The sequence below is a fragment of the Ochotona curzoniae genome, unplaced genomic scaffold (assembly GCF_017591425.1).
Source record: "Ochotona curzoniae isolate NIBS_2020 unplaced genomic scaffold, NIBS_Ocur_1.0 patch361, whole genome shotgun sequence".
In the NCBI taxonomy this organism is placed as follows: Eukaryota; Metazoa; Chordata; class Mammalia; order Lagomorpha; family Ochotonidae; genus Ochotona; species Ochotona curzoniae.
In genome coordinates, this window is record NW_024466930.1 from 107,828 (window position 1) to 130,771 (window position 22,944).

A 22,944-nucleotide genomic window follows, 5' to 3' on the forward strand; every position below is an offset into this window, starting at 1 on the left:
AAGTCTCTTATATGGTAGCAGAAACCTAAATACCTGCTGCCTGCCAGGGTGCACTTAGACTGAAGTCGGAATAGAGAGAGGAGCCAGAATTCAAATCCAGATACTCTGCTATGGGATGAAAGCATCCCCAACAATGGCTTAGTCACTGTACCAAATACTGGCTCCTTCTGAACTTCTCTGTAGATAATATTTGTAGCTGCATCTCATAAGTTTTGATGTATGGTATTTTAATCAAAAAGCTAGAATATTTTCTGAATTTCCATTATGATTTTTCCTGGACCTATAGAACATTTATTTGTTGCTCATATCTAGTTTATTTGCACTGTGATTAGAAATCAACTTGTGTGCCTTCAATTCTTTGCGATTACTGAAGATTGATTAACAGTTGAGTACGTATTCTTATATTTGTATAAGCTTTTCATGTGCGGTTTAGTAAACATATTCTGTATTATGTAGTTGTTGAATGTTACGTCAAATGTGTGTGTTAAGTAAAATTTGTAAGTCATTAAAATATTTTAGAACTTTAACAAAGAAAATAGGCATCTTGCTGTTTGAAAGCAAAATGATATTAAAAAAAAAACACCTTCAGGAGAGGAAAGGAGCACGAGGAGGCATCCACAAGGAGAGTCTCACGTAACTGCACGGTTCTTAACCACCTGGTTATGATCCCAACAGCCACCTCCAAGACATAGTGGGCTTTAGGCAAGGGGCTTGTCACTCCACACCTGTAGAAATAGCCCTAACACTGCATATGGACTTTTAATACTGACTTTTTCCTATAAAGGAATCACCATTTTTCCTATTTTATTTTATTAATATAAAGAGTATAAATACAATCATGTATTTCATAGATATATTCCTAAAAAGCTATACTTTCCTTCCTTGTTCCCTCTATCCTTCAATCTCCATCCATCCTTTTTTCCCCTAAATTTCTGCAGGATGTAATTTCAATCCATTCTGTATTCACTGGTTTAGTTAACTCCAAAATATAATTTTCAACAAATAAAAAGCAGTAAGGCCACAGTTCCAGGGGAGCATAAATAAGGAGTAAATACAAGAATTATATCACAAGCTGTCCATTTCATTCTTATAACAGCTAGTATTCTGTAAGTTATGTCCCATAAAAACATCAACAACATGGATTTTTTTTTTTAAATGTGATGTGTACTGGGAACCCTCACAATCTGTCATGGGTCATAAATGACCTAGTATTTATCATGATACAAGAATGATTATTTTATTTGTATCAGCTCTATTTTCTTGTCTTACAGATTATTGCTGTAAAAGCCCATGAATACTGCAGTTTATCCTGCTTTTCCTTTCGATCCCAAGAAAGAACATCATGGAAGGAGAAAACCAAACAGCTCTGTCGGAGTTCATCATCTTAGGGTTCTCCAACCTAAATGATTTGCAACTGTTGCTCTTTATGGTCTTCCTTATGATCTATCTCTGCACCCTGGGAGGAAATCTCTTCATTATCCTGGTTACATGGGTTGATACCCGACTACGTACCCCTATGTATTTTTTTCTGAGAAATCTGGCCTTCCTTGACATCTGTTACACCACCACCAATGTCCCCCAGATGCTGGTGCATCTCTTGTCAGAGAAGAAAAGCATCTCCTATGGGGGCTGTATAACCCAGCTCTTTGCTTTTATTTTCTTCGTGGGGGTGGAGTGTCTTTTGCTGGCGGCAATGGCATATGATCGTTACACTGCCATCTGTAAACCCTTACGGTACTCAGTTATCATGAACAAGGCCCTGTGTGGCAGGTTAGCGGCCTCATGCTGGGTCAGTGGGTTCCTCAACTCAGTGGTGCACACAGTGTTGACCTTCCGCCTGCCCTTCTGTGGCAACAACCAGATTAATTATTTCTTTTGTGACATTCCCCCTTTGCTGATCTTGTCTTGTGGGGACACTTCTGTCAATGAGTTGGTTTTGCTTTGCATCGGGGTCTTCATCGGTTGGGCTCCTTTCTTGGGTATCATTCTTTCCTATCTCTTCATCATTTCTGCCATCCTGAAAATCCGCTCTTCAGAAGGGAGGCAAAAGGCTTTTTCGACCTGCGCCTCCCACCTGCTCATTGTCCTTCTCTACTATGGAAGTTCCATTTTCACCTATGTACGGCCCATTTCATCCTACTCACTGACAAAAGACAGATTAATCTCAGTATTGTATAGCATTGTTACCCCCATGCTAAACCCTATAATTTATACTTTGAGGAATAAAGACATAAGAAAGGCTCTGAGAACTGTAGGGGGGAAAGTAGTGACTTTCAAATTTCCTTTCCCTTGAAATTAACATGGTTTTCTCGTGTTTGGACAGCTGATCTTAGAGCTATAAGATCATGGGTTGACATACGAGCAATAGATGGATTTCAGAAAAGGGTAAATTTGGGATTGTTTTGTAGTCTTATTGTTGAAATGTTTTTGTATGTTTGAAATTGTATCCAAATAAAACATTTAAAAAGATAGCTTGAAACTTACAAATGCAATAATTATGGTTATTGTGATGAGCATTATGACACTTCTGTCCTGTAGTGGACTCTCCACTGGCTTGCACATCATTTGTTGAAAGGTTACTTTCTTTTGTCATCTTCTTTTTATATTTATTGTCTTCCCAAGATCTTAAAAACCTTTTATTTAAGGGATCCATAAATACTTCTGCCTGTTCCCATATTTTGCCAACAGATTTTTCAATTGTGAATGCTCAAATTATGTTTATCTTCATTTGTCTTAATTTGCTTTTAAAGGAATACTCCGTGTATACCATTTTTTTCAAAGAACTGTAACAAGCCCTGCCAATTTCACATTAAGCTTTGAGAAATATGAATTTCAATGGAGATGCTAATAACCTGGGTTCTTTTAAGTCAAATTTTATTTATTTCACCAGATTCACGGACTAAAGTCAATTTATTTTCTCTTGGAAAAAACCACATCATAGTCTTTGAATTCTGTCTCTTTTATTTTCATGTCTTTAAATATGTGACAAAGACCACATTTTCTTTGAGAAATCCACTACATTTTAATAACAGAAATCTCAGTTTGTATGTACAGTGAGGCACAGAAGAATGAAAACATTTTTGTTTTGAAAGCTATAAAATATTCACATGCATCTAAAATAAAAAATATTCACATGCTATTCAAATTTAGAACAGACAAGTTGATACACATTTATAAAAATACACAAAACTTACATTTCCAGGTTCCCCTGCCCTACAAAAAAATCAACAGTGAGGCTAAGTAAGACTAATCTAAATATAATAGGGATGAAAAATGAAAGAACAAAATGGGGAAAAGTAAGGAAATAAAAAGACAGAAGGCAAAGGATCTTCTGCCTGATCAAAATGCCTCTGGGACTGAGGTTGAGTGAACTTGGAGCTGTATTGCATGACTGCTATAGGACCTGCAATGGGGTCCAAGGTTGGTGGCCTGGTTATCAGGTGGCCCGTGTGTCTTGCGTGATTCATGCATGCATTGGACAATCTGTAGCAGATTGTGAAGAGGTCAGACACTGGGATAAGGGTCTGCCTCACGCTGAATCAACAATGGGCCTACACCGGCATTCACGGATGGTAGCAAATTTTTCTGTATTTCTTATAGGATTCATGTTGGCACAGTGCCTAGGTGCCTGGGTAGGTAGTACTGACCTCAGATTGCCACTAACAGTGGTGGCAACTGATTCAGAGGGTTGCTCTGGTTTCCATAGTGAACACAGTGTCTACAAATGTGCTGCTTTGTTACAGATGGGTACCTATTCTGGCAGGTCTTCAGGGAAGGAGGCTTGCTATCAGACAATGCTGAATGGAATTGGAGATGATTTATAACATCATTTCAAGATTTTTAGAGGGCCTGAGATTAATGACCGTGTTCTGATCCATTTTAACTCTTTTATCCTTTTATTATGTTTTTTTAAAGACTTACTTATTTTCATTGGAAAGATTGTTTCATTCCTCAGATGGCTTTTATGGCTGGAGCTGAGTCAATCTCATCTGAAGCCAGGAAGCAGGAACTTTTCTCACTTCTCCCACATGAATGCAGAGTCCCAAGAACCTGGGTCATCCTCCCCTACTTTTCTTTTTTTTTTTTTTAAAGATTTTATTATTATTATTTTTTATTGGAAAGGCGGATATACAGAGAAGAGAGAGAGAGGAAAATCTTCCGTCCGATGATTCACTCCCCAAGTGAGCGCAACGGCCGATGCTATGCCGATCCGAAGCCAGGAGCCTCTTCCGGGTCTCCCACGTGGGTACAGGGTCCCAAAGCTTTGGGCTGTCCTCGACTGCCTTCCCGGGCCACAGGCAGGGAGCTGGAAGGGAAGTGGGGCTGCCGGGATTAGAACCGGCACCCATATGGGATCCCGGGCGTGCAAGGAGAGGACCTTAACCACTTGCGCCACTGCGCCAGGCCCTCCTCCCCTACTTTTCTACTCCATAATTGGAAAATGGATGGGAAGTGGAGTAATCAGGACTAGAGCTGGAGCCTATACAGAGGATGAGTCTGTTGAGTCAATGTGCCAGCCCCAGTATACAAACATTTTTAAGGGTGTTGGGCATTTGGTACAGGAGTTAAGACACTGCCCCAGACTCCTGCATCACACATCAGAGAGTGTGGTTGCAATTTTGCTAATTCACTTCTAATCTGTCTTCCTGCTGGTGGCCTGCAAGGAGTGGGTCAAAATTCTTGTCACTCACTGCCACTCAGATTGAGTTCTAGACTGGGTGTAGCCTGGCCTCAGCTTGAGTTGGCTGCTGCGGGCTTTTGGGGTAGTGCACAGAAGATGGAAAATTTCTCTATCTCTCTGACTCTCACTCTTGCTGTCCCTCTCCCTAGCTTCCTTTCCAATACAATAAAAATAAATAAAAGTAAAGAATTTAGGCTTTCTGTCTTTCTCTTATTTCATATATCTAACTTTTTTTTTAGATTTATTTATTTTTATTGCAAAGTCAGATATAGAGAGGAGGAAAGACAGGAAGATCTTCTGGCCGGTGATTTACTCTGCAAGTGATCGCAACAGTTGGAACTGAGCTGATCCGAAGCCAGGAACTAGGAGCTTCTTCCAGGTCTGTCATGCAGGTGTAGGATCCCAAGGCTTTGGGCTGTCCTTGACTGCTTTCCCAGGCCACAAGCAGGGAGCTGGATGGGAAGTGGGGCTGCTGGGATTAGAACCGGCGCCCATATGGGATCCCTGTGCATTTTAGGTGAGGACTTTCGCTGCGAGGTTACTGTGCCGGGTCCCCATAGCTAACTTTTACTTCCAACGGATGTTTTTGGCTCAAACTCTTTGTATTTCTAAGCTAGAAAGTCTGTAGGTTTTATAGACAGTGATGTCAGTTGAGGCCTTTTTACTTTTTATAAGCAGTAAAAGCTAGAAAATCCCCTGGTTCATTTTCCCTTTCATTAATCTTGGCTTCATCTCTAAATTGGCTTGCTTTGGAGCACTTTCTAGAAAGCTCCCTTTTCATTTGATTTCATAATTTGTCCATTTATAAGTAGATGAGAGGAGTAGAAGTTTACAAAGTTGTATTGGCATAGTAACTTCTCATTTTTTGGTAAAGAATATTATGTTTATAAAGAGTTAAATGACTTAACAATACTTTCCTAGGTGCTATTCAATCAAATCTGATCCTGCAATCAATCTGGGTTATTCTGATTTGTCTTTGACTGTTACCCTAAGGTAACAATGATAGTGGGAAAACAAAACCTAACAATTTAATACATCATTAACTTGATTATTATATATTTTGGTGATGAATTGATATAGGACCCAGGAAGTTCATTTTGTGTTTACTCACTTTCAGAAATAATACTGATTGGTATGATGGCTCAGCTGGCTGATCCTCCATCACATATGAATGCAGATTTGGGTCCCAGCTGTTTCCCTCTGTATCTAGCTCCCTGCTTATGTCATGGGAAAACCTTGCACCCTGCACCCTCGTGGGAGATGTGGAAGAAGCTCCTGACTCCTGATTTTGGATAGGCTCGGTTCCAGCCATTGAGGCCATTTTGGGAGTGAACCAATGGAAGGAAGATTTTTCTCTATGTATCTTTCCTTCTTTCTGTAAATCAGCTTCTCCAATAAAAATAAATATTAAAACTAAATGCTTATCATGATAGTACAAATAATGACTTTCATTAAAGTTTTATGTGATTTCAATGGGCTATGAACATAAATTGTTCCTGTACAAAGTTTTAATAATAATGATTGAAACTAGAGGAAATCACGTTGAGTGAAATAGGCCAGAAACAGGAAGACAAATGTCACATGTTCTTCCTCATTTGTGGGACTTAAATTAAAATAAAATAAAGAATTTCTAGGTGTATCAGTTTTGCTGCAAATACAGTGTTTTGCTTAATTTTGTTTTAAATATTTACCACATTTATAAGAATTATATACTATGATAACTTTAATAATTTTATTTATATGAGTGAAATTGACCATTTTTTGCTTGATTATTTTTATAGACCTTGTCTATTTTCTGGTGAGACTATACTCTCTACTCTTTATTTGTTACACTCATTATTTAGCAGAACCAATAACAATTTGGCTGTAATGTAAGTTATGTTTGAGTATAGTTTTTCCAAACATTTTACTTTTCTATGTGTATGGAACTCAATTCAAAAGTTCATCAAATTTAGTTTTCAATATATGGCTCCAGGTATTCATATTTCTTATATTTATTAGATGTTAAGTTCTCTGGAATATCAGCTTATCTTCTATTTTTTTTTTTATCCTTGACTTCCCTTTCTGTTATTCTATTATGACTTACTAAATCACTATGACTTACTAGAAGGGAAATTCTTAAATCACTATGACTTACTAGAAGGGAATAAAAAGATCTTTGTGAAAAGAGACATATGGAGAGAGAAAAATCTGCTGAGAGAGAAATCCCAAGACATTAATGCCTATGATGCCACTAAGGAATTTTACAGAGGGTTTATCCCATCTTTTTCCTCCCCGTTTGGACATCATAACAAAGAGGATTTGCTGAGATTCAGACTTACACTCAGATATTAGGTGTTTGAAATGAAAGTATATATAAGAGGTTTTGAGCAGCCAGAACTCTGTGCTAATTTTATTCAAGGAGACAAAAATACACCCAATTTCTGATTTGGGGATAAATCTATTAAACCAAACAATGCTTTATTCATTCTAAGGTATGTCTAGAGGAAAACACAGTACAAACTGGATTAGACTAAGTGAAAAAAATGGTATTAGAGCAGAGGGACATCTTTATTGTTAAAGCGGATTGAGACCACTGCGATGAGTGAGTGAAGATAACTGGTGATTGTCTTTGAATGTAGGATGTGAATGTTACAGTGAAACAACAGGTGCACCTGGATAACTATGAACTTCCCAATATCTTCAAACATTATTGCCCTCCTCCCACTTGGTTTCTATGTAAGTAGCCCGTGTGTGCATAGGTGTGCATCATAATTACATGTCTCAACATGTGTTACTGTTTAGTGGAGGTAATGTGTGCAGTATTGTGTGTCTGTGTGTCTCTGGGTGTGTTACAAAGAGAAAGAAGATAAGGGGACAAAGGCAGTGAGGGCAAGAAATTAATTAGGTTTGTGATTTTATGTTGTGTATCAAAATTCAGGAATCACATGAGTGGCAGATTCCACTTGCAGCTAGGTTTTGTTTAGTGTTAAGCGGTTATATAACATGCCATAGTGTTATTTTTAGGAGAAAAGGGATAGTGATATTATCCAGAAAATAGAGAAAATCATTTATGGGATACAGATTATTGATATAGTTTAAAGTGTTCACATACCAAATACTTGGTTATATACGTTGATTTCAATGTCATTCACTTATATAATTCCATTTAGTAAATTTCTTTTCTCTATAATACATAAAATGTGGGTCTTTGTTAATTTACTCAATTACATAATTTGATTTTTATGAAAGTTAATTGCTTAGAATAATTATTGTCATTGTAAACAGGTCCTGCCACATAGATGTATTTATATGCTTAAAATTAATGTAGTTGATCTATAAATGTCCATCTCTATTTTCTTTGCTGCCAGGTGCTATGATAAAAGTAAGTGAAGTTCTTACTATATTTAGTTTCACAATCAGGAGAACATTGTGAATATGTTATAGATTTGAATGTTGAAAAAAAGATAAAATATGTCCAGCTGAAGGTTGTTTTTAAATATGAAAAGCGCTAAACAGGAAATCCAAATTCATTAGTTAATTCAGTAAATGTATAGATAGCACTCAGAAATGTGGCGGGTATTTTTTAAGATGTTGAGGGTACAGTAACGAATGAGATATGGATTGTTTTTCCTTTCCAGAATTTTCACTTAAGTTGAAGATGCATACTAAAATTCAGATTAAGAGAAGTATCATGGATAACAAAATAGTAAATGATGACATGTTTGTGTGTTTGTAGTTTAGCATAAAGCTCTCAGATGGATCCACAGTTTAAGGCACAGATGTGAAGGAGATCTGAGAGCGAGCCCAGACCTTGAGATGGGATTCTGAGTAGATTTCTAGGAACAGATAGAGGTAAAAATGACTGAGTGATCAAGTCATACAGTAGAAGCAGAAGCCAAAAATAAAGAAAGGGTAAGATGATATAGGACATTGTAGATCACTCTACTGACTAAATTTTATTCTGAATAATATTGGAACATTGAAAATATTATATAATTAGATTCATGGTTAATAGATAAATCATAAATGTTATCTTTAGAATACTGTTAGATTTTCTGTCTCTTCTGTCACCATGTTTTTAAAATATATAAACAAACAAACAAATAAGTAAATCTTTTTCTTTTCATTTTTTATTATATTTTTGACAATCTTTATATAGTTAATTAGGGTAAAAAGGTTCAAGGGCTATAGGAAAGTGGGTAAGACTATTATTTCCATATTGTTTCCTTCATGTATCTGAGGTAAAGGAGGATATTGAGGGAGAAGCCCCACCCAGTCTCCCACCCACCCCAGGTCCCGGATGTAGGGCATGCTCTGAGATATTTGCTCAAGTGGTTTTGATAGTTCACCAGTTATGAATCGCTGCCAATCTCTCCACTCCAAGCACTATGGGGTCGTTGAAGAATCCATTGATTGATATACTCCATCATAAAGTCTCAATTTGCCCAGTATTTCACTGCCAACATATAGCTGAGGTGGTTGATTGGCTTGTTCTGTCTTCTGTCTTTTGTTGGTTAGGGTTCTGAGTCCAGCAGTTCGATAGGGGAAATCCCTAAAGTAACTTTGTCTGAGGTGTTCCCAGACCAGATTCTTGTATGTACAGGCAAGTACAGGGCCCAGCAAAGTCCATCGCCCCAGTCAGCTGGTTGTTGTTATTGCTGGGTTTAAATAAATAAATCTTACCAAAAAATGTAGGTTCTGGGAGGGCTGGTGTTGTGGTATTGCAGTAAGGATACCACTTATGACACTTGTATCCCGTATGTGTGCGGGTTGGAAATCTGGCTACTCTACTTCCTACCCAGCTTCCTGCTAATGTGCCTGGGCAAACCATGGAAGAGGATCTAAGTGCTTGGGCCCCTGAGCCCATGCGGGAGACCCAGAAGCAGCTTCTGGTTTTGGCCTTGTTTTTTCCCAACTGTTGCAGCCATCTGGGGAGTGAAGCAGCAGATCTCTCCCTGTCTGCTTCTCTCTCTCTCGTTGGAACTGACTTTCAAATAAATGTGTACACCTAACAAAAGTCTATGGTTAGATGGAGAAAGTAGAAATAAGATCATCATCGTATTCTAAATGAGTGATGATTCTAGCTTGTACAAATTAGCATATGAGATAATAAAAGCTATTAAAATACACATTTATTTGTAGTTTTTTAAACATAGGCATTCAAGATAAACATTTTACTTACCTATGTGCTTGCATGCCAAAACCTTGCTTATGCCTTATTTTCCTAACCAATTCAAAATATTCTCTGATTTGTATTTAGTATTTACTTTTCATTCATTAATTACTTAGATACGTATTCCTTACTCTGAAGCATATAATGTTTCTAGATATACTATTTTTGAATTCTACCATGGCAAAAGAACATTCTTTGATTTCAACACTTTTTATAAACAGCCTATCCTTGCTTTGTATATGTTTAATGTGCACTTAAAATATGACTTATGTTCTTGCTGATTCAGTGTTCTGTATATACTAATCAAATTTAGTAATTATGCTGCTCATATTTTTGTATTCTTACTTTTTAGTTGAGTTTTCCATCAGATAAAGATAGAAAAGTGTTTAGACTTCTAATTGTGACTCTTCTTTATTTCTGTCAATTTCTAAAGCTATTTCTTCTGTAGTTTATATATGACATAGACCATTGATTGCTCCTCCTTCCAACTATTTCCCCTAAATTATTACAATTTGTATAGTTCTTCAATAGCAGTCACAAATTCATTATGCCATTATATTCAGTGAAATAAGACAATCTCAAAAGGACAAATATTATATGTTGTCATAAAAGGCAACTTTTATGCAAAATGCAAGATATATTCATCCAGTGGAACTGTGTGATGGAGACTGGCATACTGAAAAGTGAAGACACATTGCAGTATGCATCTGTACTCCTGAATAAAAGACTCCTAATGCGGTAGCTTTTAAAAACTCTCAGTTCTGGGCCCGGCGCGGTGGCGCAAGTGGTTAAGGTCCTCGCCTTGCACGCCCGGGATCCCATATGGGCGCCGGTTCTATCCCGGCAGCCCCGCTTCCCTTCCAGCTCCCTGCCTGTGGCCCGGGAAAGCAGTCGAGGACGGCCCAAAGCTTTGGGACCCTGCACCCGCGTGGGAGACCCGGAAGAGGCTCCTGGCTTCGGACTATTTTCTTTTATATATGACTAGGTTTCCTTTGTTTCTGTTACATTTACCTCTTCCTCTGTGCTTGCACTTCATCTTGCTCTGTGTCTTCCAGCCACTTCCCCACCATAGATATACCATTTGCTGCGAGGCATTTCTTCTGCACTGAACAGTTTTTTTAAAGAGTTTTCCAACTTTTATATCTCTCAGTCTTTTTAAAAATAATTATAGAAAGATAGAGAAACTGACTTCTGGATAACTCTCAAAATAGCTGCAATGGCTGGAGCTGGGCTGGTCTGAAACCAGGAGCCTGGCACTTCCTCCAGCTCTCCTAGGTGGGTGCAGGGGTCCAGGCACTTTGGCTATCCTCCACTGCTTTCCCAGGCATATTAGCAGGGTACTGAATCAGAAATGGAACCACCCTATGGGATGCCAGCACTATAGGTAGAGCTTTAACTTACTCCTCTGGAGCGCTGACTTTGAATCTCTCATTATTTCAGGGTTCTTAGCTGCACTCATGATGCATCTGCCATTTTGCAATGTTGTGGCTTATGATACCAATTACGTTATTTCACTCCTTCTATTTACCATAACATTTGAAGTACATAGATTTTTAATGTCTAAGTTTTGCTGAAGGTTTAGGATGTTCACACACAAATATTAATGTCTTATAACTCTGAAGCATCGAAGAAGAGGTGAGGAATTTCCGCAAGTTCTAGAATCACATGTTGGGAACAAGTCTTTCACAAGTTGTTTTTTTTTTATTATGATTTTTTTTCTATTAAAGATTTATTTTTATTATTTTTTATTGGAAAGGCGGATATACAGAGAGGAGAGACAGAGAGGAAGATCTTGCACCCGATGATTCACTCCCCAAGTGAGCGCAACGGCCGATGCTATGCCGATCTGAAGCCAGGAGCCTCTTCTGGGTCTCCCGCGCAGGTGCAGGGTCCCAAAGCTTTGGGCCGTCCTCGACTGTTTTCCCGGGCCACAGGCAGGGAGCTGGAAGGGAAGTGGGGCTGCCGGGGATAGAACTGGCGCCCATATGGGATCCCGGATGTTCAAGGAGAGGACCTTAACCACTGTGCCACCGAGCCGGGCCCTATTATGATTTTTAAAATTGTTTCTTGATACAGTTTAGTTGATGCTGGGGTCTCCTTTCTCCCTCCCCCAAGTTCCCTCCCTTCCTCTTTGCTCTCCCCTCCAGTCTCACATTAGGTGTCTTTTGTGAATTCTCACAAGTCCATCATGCTGCTGCTGGAGTGTCTCCCAACAACGTAGGAGACTGTCAGTCATTTCATGTGAGTCCATTCTTGTATCCCAGCCCTAACGAAGGTGCAGTGAGGAGCAGATCTTTGCTATTTATGGGTAGTAGCAGTAACAGTGATAAAAAGGGACACTGATCATCTCAGGTAATTATAAACAATCAGTCTGTTTTAAATTTTATGAATCCAAATTCCAGTGCCACATGTGAGTTCAGGTCTTACAGTTCCTAATTCTGTTAAGCACCTTTTACCTATATGAAATCGATTAATAATATGCTAGTGTTATCGATCAAATGCCATTTTATGGATTCAGGACTTATCAGGGATATATCATCTTCTTTAATTTTGCTTTAAGTAGGTTTATCTTTAGTATTCCCATATAGTAGTCACATCATAGCTCACTCTCGGTGTACACAAAAGATAAACTTGCTCCCATTAACTCCCAAAGTACAAGATGGAAATTTAAGAAAATCATGACGATTGTTGCTGTGATTTTTGCTCCCCAAAGCGATGGAGAATGTCACGACCGTGGATGAGTTTCTTTTACTTGGCCTGACCAGTGCTGAGGAGCTGAAGCCTGTCTTCTTTGTGATTTTCTTGATCATCTACCTAATAAACTTGATCGGAAATGGAGCTATATTAGCGATTGTTATCCTGGAACCCAAATTGCACTGCCCTATGTATTTTTTCCTGGGAAATCTTTCTTGCCTGGATATTTGCTATTCTTCGGTGACACTTCCCAAGGTCCTCATGAATCTCCTCTCCACTCGCAGGGCCATTTCTTTCCTAGGTTGTATGACACAGTTACACTTCTTTCACTTTTTGGGAAGTACAGAGGCCATGTTGCTGGCTGTGATGGCCTTGGACCGGTTTGTGGCCATCTGTAACCCGCTTCGCTATGCTGTCGCCATGAACCCCCAGGTGTGTATTCTGCTGGCAGCGGTGGCCTGGGTTACCAGCTTCTTCTATGCTCTGATGCATTCTGTCATGACAGCACGCCTGAGTTTTTGCCATGCTCAGAAACTCAATCACTTCTTCTGTGATGTCAAGCCTCTCCTGGAACTGGCCTGTAGTAGCACCTTCCTTAACCAGTGGCTGCTCTCCGTGGTCACAGGCAGCATATCCATGGGCGCTTTTTTCCTTACCCTCCTCTCCTACTTCTACATCATTGGCTTCCTTCTACTCAAGAATTGGTCCTGCAGGATCCTTCGCAAGGCTCTGTCCACCTGTGCCTCTCATTTTATGGTTGTGTGTCTTTTCTACGGACCCGTGGGCTTCACATATATTCGTCCTGCCTCAGCCACCTCCATGAGTCAGGATCGGGTGGTGGCTATCATTTACAGCGCGGTCACCCCCGTCCTGAATCCACTGATATACACCTTGAGGAATAAAGAAGTGCTATTGGCTTTGAAGAAAATCTTTGGAAGTAAGTGGTTTAAAGACCGCCAGAAATACCATTAGGACTGACATGACTCATTGCTTCACTGTAACAAATAATCAATTTACTTGATTTCTAGTTTCTTCTCATAAATTTTGAGTATATTTTATATCAGGGAATAAAGTAATATGGCAAGAACAAGAAACTTGGGAATAAGCCAAAATAAGCTAAATAATCTTGTACCAGTTAAAGTTTGGTGCACTGGGGCACCCAATAATAAATTTTTAGGGGTAATTAATTGCTATACAGGAATGAATGATGTAGGAAGGATAGAAATGCATAGGGTAGGCACTTGATGTATATTGAAGGCTTTGCCTGGCCTTTGCTTTGGGTTATTGGCCAGGGGCTGCTAAACCCTAAGAGTTTTCCCAGTGATATGAGAGACATGTCTTTATTATCCATCGGCCTGGATCATAACTGAGCTTATACTTGTAAGATGAATCATGATAGGCCCCAGAATGGTTGCATTGAGCCTGGTTGTACCAGAAGGACCAACAATGAGCTTAGGTCTAGAGGTTTGGAATTATGTTGTTATTAACCTGACCTTCAGGAGGGGAGGGTGGCTGGAGACCAAGTTCAGTTACATGTCTCAATGATTCAGTCATCTGTGGCTATGGAATGAGACTAAATAACAACTCAACTCATCACTGAGGCGTAGTTGTTACCATAAATACATACCCTTATTATGCATCAACAAATGAAAAATTCAAGTGAACTTCACTGGATATCAATACTCTCCGTACTTTTGAATATCAATGCATTGGGAAAGACATCTCATCTTAAGAACAGGGAAGCTTTGGTTGGCAACCTTAGCAGAACTTGTCCCTTGATTGCACCCTTTAGTTGGCTCTGATTTGTGTACTTTACTTTAATAAAACTTTAATATTGAGTATAGTGGTTCCTGAGTTCTATGAGTCATCCCAATAAATAATCAAATATGAGACTGTGGTTGGAGCCTCTAAATTGATAGCCAGTTGATTAGAAATGAGCTGACCACTTCCAGTTTCCAAACATATACATGCCATCTGTAGTTAGGGCACAATTTTGCAGGACTATGCCCTTAACTTATGATGCTTGGGCTAGTTCCATAATGTTGTATCATTAATCTCTGTCTCATATGCTCCTACCCCCACACAAAAACAAATGCTAACATTACATAAATTGTTTTATGATCATGACCTTAAATGATTCTTTTCTTAAGATTTATTTTATTTTTATAGTAAAGGCAGATTTTTCAGATTTTTCAAAGAGAAAGCTTTTTCATCCACAGGCTCACTCCCCAAATGCCAGAACTGAGTAGATACCAAGCCAGGAACAAGAAACCAGGAGCTTCTAGGTCTCCCACATGGGTGCAGGATCCTCAGGCTTTGGTCCTCTGTGGTTTTCCCAGGGCACTAGCAGAGAATTGGGTGGGAAGCAGAGCAGCTGGGATACGATCCAGAACCCATATGGGATCCTGGCGCTTGCAAGAGGAGGATTGAGCCATTGCTTGAGGCCCTTAAGTGATTTTGATAATATGAAGGTATTAGCTTCATCAAAAGCTTTAGAAAAAAACCCATGTATGAAAAAACTATGCCCAAATTTCATAATTTCCTTTATTAATGAATCATTGATGGAGAGAAACACTAACTTTTTTTTAGAGATGCGATTTACAGTGCATCGGTCAGAACCAAATTGATTCAATCACTGCAGCAATCAGCAAGTTTGGAATGCTGTTCAAGGATCATGACCCACATGGGTCTGTGATGATGGCTAGCTGATCATTAGGAACACTATGTAAAACAACAAAGTCTGATGGTTCACTATGTTTTAGAATCGATAAGCAAAATGTTGGCATTAGCCATCTCAACATATTATGTTTTCATTCAGTTTCCAGACCTGCATCAGTTATCATAGTTCTTCAATTCAGGGATACAGAACTCTTGAGGAAGCACCTGCAATTTTACAGTGTGTATGGTAGAAGTTTTTCCTAGTTCTTACCCAAAGGGCATATATGACCTTCAAATCAAATAATTTTACACATTGGGAAAGAAAATAGTTAGATATTTTTAAAGCTCATATGGCAAGAGATAATCCAAAATGTTGTGGCCTTGCTAGATTGTGGGACAGGTGTTGCATTTGAATGTTAGTTGATGAAAAGATTATTTGCCTACATTCAATCACAATAGATTCACTATTTGCATAGGACTGCACACCACTCACGATCACAGTCTGCTTGCATAACTGAATTGGCTGCATTTAGCAGCTGTGGATAGTAATTTGATGAGTGCATTAATTTCAGCACTGATTATTAAGAAGGATCCAAAATACTTTGCATTTATTTGAGATGAATATTCACAGCCTTGCATCAGGACTATAATTTTCTAGCTCTCTGCCACTAAATTATCTGAAGGCTTCCTGATCATGGGAAAATTATGCAGGGAAAAATTTTAATTTACTATGTTATTCACATTATGAGAACTGTATCTATTGAGTAAGAAAGGGTGGATACTCTGATAAGAAATATGTGCTCCAGGGGCCTGCAGTGTGGCATAGCAAGCAAAGTCACTGACTGCAATGCCACATTCCATATGGGCACCAGTTTGTGCCCTGGCTGTTGTGCTTCCAATCTAGCAACTGTTCATGGCCTGGGAAAAGCAGAGGAAGATGGCTCAGTGTTTGAGCCTTTGCCATCCTCATGAGACCTTAATGAAGCTCTTGGCTCCTGGCTCCTGACTTTGGGTTGGCATAGCCCTGGCTGTTGCCATCAATCTGAGTAATGATCCAACAGATGAAAATTTTTATTTTGAAATAAATGAATAAATCTTTTAAAAAATATGTTTCAAAGATAGAAAAGTAAATGCCCCAAGATTCATAGATTCATAGACTTTCTGATACAGTTTTAAAGATGTCCCATGGCTTGGAGAATGTGGTGTATTCCATTTAGTGAAAAATGTGTCAGATGATTGTACTTCCTGTAACTAAGATGTACTATTGTTGGTAGGCATTTTTGGATTTTTGAGGCAGTGTAGGGCATATTTGGACCCAATCACTGGATGCTTGTAAGACAAACTGTATTGAATAAAGCCTAGAGTTTCTCACTATGCTTCTAAACCTGATCCACCATGTTTTTGCAGCACTGCTCACAATATGATATGGAAAAAAAAATGACCAGCCCAGAAAACTTCACTCAGCAAAGCTGCCGTTTATAAATGAAAGTGAAATAGACTTTCCAAAATAGCAATTGAATGTATCACCACTTGTCAAGCCTTACAAGTGATACTTGTATATACATGGATGTATTTTACTCAGAAACAGAAAAAGATAGTCATTATCATGAAAGAATGTACTGGCAAAAATCTAGCTAAAGTACAAAGGAAATCCAAAACGAACACTAGAATGAATTATGGAAAAATGAAAGGACCAAGACTTACTTATTAATAGTACCCTTGGATGTAAATAACCCAAATTCTCCCAGTTCAGAGATACACACTGGCAGGATAGATTTAAAAACAGGGCCCCACTGTCTGCTGCCTGCAGGAAACATGCAGTCCCAAACTACAAAAGCAAAGTTGGAGGCATCACAGTAGCAGTTTTCAAGACATACTATGGGGCAGTTATGATCAAAACAGCCAGGAGCCAGAAACTCCATCCAGGTCTGCAACACAATGGCAGGAATTTAAATATCTGAGTTTCTATCTGCTGCCTGCTGGACTGGGCATCAGCAGGGAGCTGGGACAGAGAGGAGGCAAGATTCTTCCAAGAACTCAAATCCCAAAACAGAAGTCACAAGTGATGATTTAACTCATTACAAGACTCACTCATATTTCTTATATCTAATAGTCTATTAATCGGGTGTTTAGGCCTTTCTCTCTAAGGAATAATAGTCTGAGAATAGCGATAACTTGGCTTCTTCATATGTTCATCACTTTGTCTCATTACTCTGGCTAAACCTTCCTTGTTCCAGATTTTAAAACAATTATAGTTTTCTCTATCCAATGTAATATTTGATATGAACTTGTCATATATAGCTTTTGTTTTGTTGGGATGTGCTTCTTCTGTATTTATTTCATTGAAGGTTTCTATTATAACGGATATGGGATTTTATCAAGTGCTTTCTCTGTATTTATTGTGATGGTTGTGTGATTTTTAGTCTTTGCTCTTTCAATGTTATGCATTATGCGTATCGATTTATGAATAGTGAATCATCTCCCTGTTTCTGGAATAAATACCTTATAATCATGACAAACAACTTTATGAATTAGTCATAACTTTGTTTAAAACATTTATTGAATTATTTTGGAAGGGCAGAAAGAGGGAGAGAGGGGAATACATTGAACTTCCTTCCACTGGCTCATTCCCCAAATACCTACAGTAGCTTGGGATGGGCCAGGTTTAGGGTAGGAATCAGAAATTAAATCTGGATCTCATGTATGGGTGACATGAACTCAGCTACCTGAGCCATCAGGATTGCTTCTCAGCATGTGCATTTGTAAGAAGCTGGAATTGGGAGCATTGCTGGGACTCAAACCCGGGCACTCCAGTATAGAGCGTAAACAACGTAAGTGGTGTTTTTACTGTTACTCCAAATACTCACCTCTAAATAACCTTTTTGAAGTCTTGCTGGGTTCATTTTGCTAATGTTATGCTGGAAGACACATAATAGTGTGGTAATATTTAACACAGTTAACATATTAATCTATTTGGTATTCAGAACAGCCACATGAGAAAGGTACTAATATCTTTTTTATAGGTAAGTAGTCAAGGCACAAAATTAACTAGCTTTCCTTAGATGACATGATTCAAACTTGCACAATCTAATTCAAAAAGCTGTTTTCTTAACTGAAATCTAACAATATTAAAGATTATCGGAATTAATTTTTTGTAACATTTTAAAAGAATGAGAAATCAAATCAATTTTTGGGGAGCATTTCCTCTTATTAGCCCATGTGACCGCAAAACGGAGAAGACTTTAACATCTTGGAGTTCGAGTTACTTCTCCCAAAGCAGGCAATAGATAGCTAGAAACTTTGGAGGCCCCTGTAGTATTTATTTTTCTCTGTGACTGCAGATTGCTCAGTGCCTGTATCTGTATTGAAAACATGTACTGCCCAAAACTTGAAACTTGTACCGGCAAATATTCAAAATGTGTTAAACAGAACAAGCTATAGCTGATTAAAGCCATCGTTCCAAAGTCGTTAATGTAATTAACCAGTGTCTCCATGAAACCGGCTCTTGTCAAAAAGTTTTGGTTCCACCAGTAGGTCACAGGGGGCTCATTAGAATGCTCCTAGGTAATTGCATTATTAAAGCGCTGCAAGTGTTTCCATACAGTCATTAAGGATGTAATTGTTGAGGTGCACAGAAACTCTTTTTCTCTGAAGAGCAAGGTGGATCAGGCATCCGGCTATGCACTTGTGTAGTCAAGGCTGTCTCCAGAGGCGCCAGTTTGTTAGGCAGTCACTGGCGACTCTTCTCTCAATGTTGCCTCATGCCTTTAGCAGCTTCCCCTGGAACAGGTCTTTTGGGGCAAACCACATAACACAGAGTATTGACATAAACTTTCTCCAAAGTTTAAGGCGTCCTCAGGAGAAAAGAGGTGACTGCTCGGAAAGTTCCAGTCGGCTATGCAGAGAGAGTCAATCCCAAGAGCAATAACAGGACGCCCCAGGAAACCTCAGCGTTTTGACTTTGTTCTAATAACCACTGACCACAAATGAATGAGCCCTGGAGCCTCATTAATACTTCACACACATACATAATAATACACATATACATAAACATGGGTATACATATACAGAGAATCAAGATTTCAGTTGATTACAATTCTTTCTCGTTCATGCATGTGTATATATAAATACAGTCATTCAATTACTTATTCACTTGTTTTAGTCAATCAGTTATTGTTCATTGTTACAATAACTGAATCTTTTAAAAACAATTACAAATTGAGTAGTTTATGTCCCACAGAACTAAAAAGAGCGTGCCTTATAACTGTGGCAACTTTATTTCCCTTGATACTTATATTGTAATATTTTAAATAACTTTGCTAAGTTTTATAATGCAACATCACTGCTCTCTTCTTTTTGGAAGAGCAAAAGTTGGCTTGTTGCGCTTATACACAGAACAAGATATTTACAGCAGTCAGATTCTATTGCATAAAACAAGACCCCCACGTGGGAGACTCAAAAGTCCTCGCTCTTGACTTTGGATTGGCTCAGCTCTAGGCATTGCAGCCATTTGGGAAGTGAACAAGTAGCTAGCAATTTTTGTCTATTGGCCTCTCATTTCTGTAAATCTGCCTTTCCAATAATAAATACATATTTTCAAAAACTGTCTTCCTTTTAATGTATGAGTATGATTCTTATTTTAATAAAAGATATTAAATTAGAAATTATGAATATGTAAAGGAAATAAAAGTATTGTCCAATTTCTAATTTAAAATGTACTCAAATATATATTTTGTGAGAATATGTCCCATGGAATAAATAACTACATGTGCAGCTCATTTTGTAATGTTTATAAACGACAATTTCCTACTGTAACATGAAATACATGCACTTACTCTTTAAGTTGGATTTCAAGTCAAAATAAATAAGCAACATATTTCTGTAAAAAAAAAACTAGCTACAAGAGGCATTTTATTCCATGATGTTCTCTGTGAATTAAGGTTATAAATCCTTGGGGGAATGTTGAGAACATCAGGGTTTTCTATAATCCACTGCTATCCATGAATTATGGTTTGCACTTGTACAGGTTAAGTACAGTTAGCTGTGGGGCATGCAAGACGGTCTCTAAATTCCTTTCCTCTAGCTTTGAAAGCTAGAGCTTACAGTATTTCTCAGGTGAAGATGACCTTTTCAATAATGTCAGAAATATCTAGTGGGGGACAATGATTCTATTTTCTTTTTCTCTGTGGAAACATCAAATAAGAGGAACTTCAAAGAGCTCATGGAAAATAGAATTAAAATATAGATTTATTTTGCTTCTAGCATTTTTGAAGTCCATGCAGAGCTTTCTTGCAACATGTATTCCAATGAATTTTTGTAGGTCCATTGTACAAATATTTTACAAAATGACTTTTGTAAGATTTGTTTTTTAAAAATAGCATCACGGTAGCACATGGAAGTCAGAATTATGATTTTAAATAATTTGACACTATTTTTCAAAGACTTATTTAAAATAAAGTGAGGTTGGCTATTTCTTTAACTTACACAAATAATTCTGAAATATTTCATATCCCACAAGTCTTCTCCATGTGAAAATAGCTATTATTGCATATTATTTCACCCAGTGCTTACTATCAATTTGAGCAATGTCATTTTTTTCTTCTCTGGGATCAGAATGTACGCATCTAGTCGGTTGGGAAGATTTTCAGTTGAGGAAATTTTATCAGTAGAAAATTAAACAATATAACATGTTATTTGCTTTTTTATCCTAGTTAATACTATTTTTCATGTACACTCCTGAGTTATTTTAGTATGTACCTTTTTGAATCATTTCCTCACTAATGAAACTCCTTAAAACCCAGTGATGGGAGCCATTTCTCTAGTAAACTTAGTTCACACTAATTTTTCCTTCCTTTGGCAGAGGAAGTTTTTGTCTCAGAAATTTTCTTTTATCAGTTTTCAGCTCAAAGCTGCTCCACTTTGTAGAAAAGGGCCAAGTCTGGCTTCTCTACATTTCTTTCTTTTTTTCCTGAACTATCATTTTTTTTCTTACCATAAAAATATTCTTCCCCTTCTTATAAGAAAACAATGTACATTTTTTTCTGGTTTTCTGACTGTTTTTCAAGCATACTTCTAATAACCGGGCAACTGTTAGGCTTCTGTGTATGTGATCCAGCTTTCACTGTGATTGAGATGTTAACATGTACATCAGGTAGAATAACCACGTCGGATCTCTTCAATTTACTTATTTGTTACTCTCTTTTAAATTAAAAAAAAAGCTTTTGGAAAAGAAAAAAAAATAAATTACTGATCATTAAACTTGTATGTTCTCCTGTTTTTACCCATTTGTATTTGTTTTCTGTATGCTGTTGAGTTTGTATTCTTTTGAGAAATGTATATTCAGATCTTTGCCCATTTAAAAATTGGCATGATTTTTCTGTTGAAGTTTCTGAGTTGATTATGATTCTGGATATTAGTCCTTTATTAGATGAAGAATCTGCAAATACTGTTATCATTATGCGGGGCTTGTTAGCTTTATAGTACTTAGCTGCACCCTAACTTCTGTCCACTAGATGTCAGGATGCCCCCAGTCCCTACTGGTTGATAATTGAATATATACAATATATACGCAATCATTGCCTAATATCCCTGTGGAGAAAATTGTCTCCGATTGAAAACACAGCTCTATCTGATATGACTTTTAGAATATCCAAGTGTTGTAATTCATGTATTTATTGTTTTGACTTCTGGGTTCACAGCTACTCTCCAAAGGAACATTCACACGTATTTGATCAACATACTAAAAGTTTTGACACTTAATACTTGTTATGTGCTGTGTCCTGGAAATGAGTATAGGAGAACTAGCAGCACCTGTGATCAATATATCTTAATTCTTCACACATATTCTGTACTGCCTAATTTTAAAGAAAACACAAATTTCCTATACATACTTATTTATATCAGAGGAGGTGCAGGACAAATTATTTTTCTCGTATTTAAACCACCGAGAACAGAGCCCAAATTTTGATCTCAAAATAAGCATGTAGTTAAGGGCAAGTTTCATTAATTATGAAGTGTGTGACTTTTAGCATATAACTCAATTTCTCAGTATTTCAGTTTTCTCCTTCACACAATGGGCAGGAAGGATTACTTATGTCTTATGGGTTGAAGACTTCTCAAAATTGATGCAAGAAGCTTAAACTCTTATGTCTTTTAAAAAATACTTTATTTTTTTGGGAAAGCCAAACTTACAGAGAGGAGATAAAGATCCTCCATCTGCTGGTTCACTCCCCAAGTGGCTGCAATGGCCAGTGCTGAGCAGATCCGAAGCTGGGAGACAGGAGCTTCATGCGGTCTCCCACAAGGGTGTCGGGTCCCAAGCCATTAGGCTCTCCTCTACTACTTTCACAGAACACAAGCAGGGAGCTGGATGGAAAGTGGGGTAGTTGGGACATGAACTGGCACCCATATGGGGTCCCAGCACGTGCAAGGCAAGGTTCAACCACTGAGCCATTACACAGGTGGCCCAGACTCTTATGTCCTTAATGTTAATGATTGCTGGATTAAAGATTGAAACTTGAGCTAATAATGGTGTCTGAGAGGTGGGTCTGGGGGACGCATCTTTGCAGCATTGTGGGGGTGGGTTAGGAAGTGACTGAGGTGTTGGTTCTCATAAGAAGCTTGGTTACGACTTGGGAAGTATTCCTCTATTCAAGTTTTGTTTTTGGTGAATTTTGAGGTGGATTATGGTATTAATTCTTCTTTAAAAATTTTTATTAGAATTCATGTTTGGTTTTGTTCACAGCTTTCACTTTCT

At 38.1% G+C, this 22,944-nt stretch overlaps 2 protein-coding genes across 2 annotated transcripts; both read left to right on the forward strand.

The window, feature by feature from the left end:
* Positions 1 to 1,342: 1,342 nt before the first annotated feature.
* Positions 1,343 to 2,293, forward strand: LOC121167325 (olfactory receptor 5V1-like). The gene has a single exon (XM_040996777.1). The coding sequence runs from the start codon at positions 1,343 to 1,345 to the stop codon at positions 2,291 to 2,293; it is 951 nt and encodes a 316-aa protein (XP_040852711.1).
* A 10,258-nt stretch (positions 2,294 to 12,551) lies between these two features.
* Positions 12,552 to 13,502, forward strand: LOC121167356 (olfactory receptor 12D3-like). The gene has a single exon (XM_040996807.1). The coding sequence runs from the start codon at positions 12,552 to 12,554 to the stop codon at positions 13,500 to 13,502; it is 951 nt and encodes a 316-aa protein (XP_040852741.1).
* Positions 13,503 to 22,944: the final 9,442 nt, after the last annotated feature.

What these genes read in the sequence shown, in the direction of transcription:
- LOC121167325 (XM_040996777.1), top strand. Translation starts at nt 1,343, where the DNA reads ATGGAAGGAGAAAACCAAACAGCTCTGTCGGAGTTCATCATCTTAGGG.
- LOC121167356 (XM_040996807.1), top strand. Translation starts at nt 12,552, where the DNA reads ATGGAGAATGTCACGACCGTGGATGAGTTTCTTTTACTTGGCCTGACC.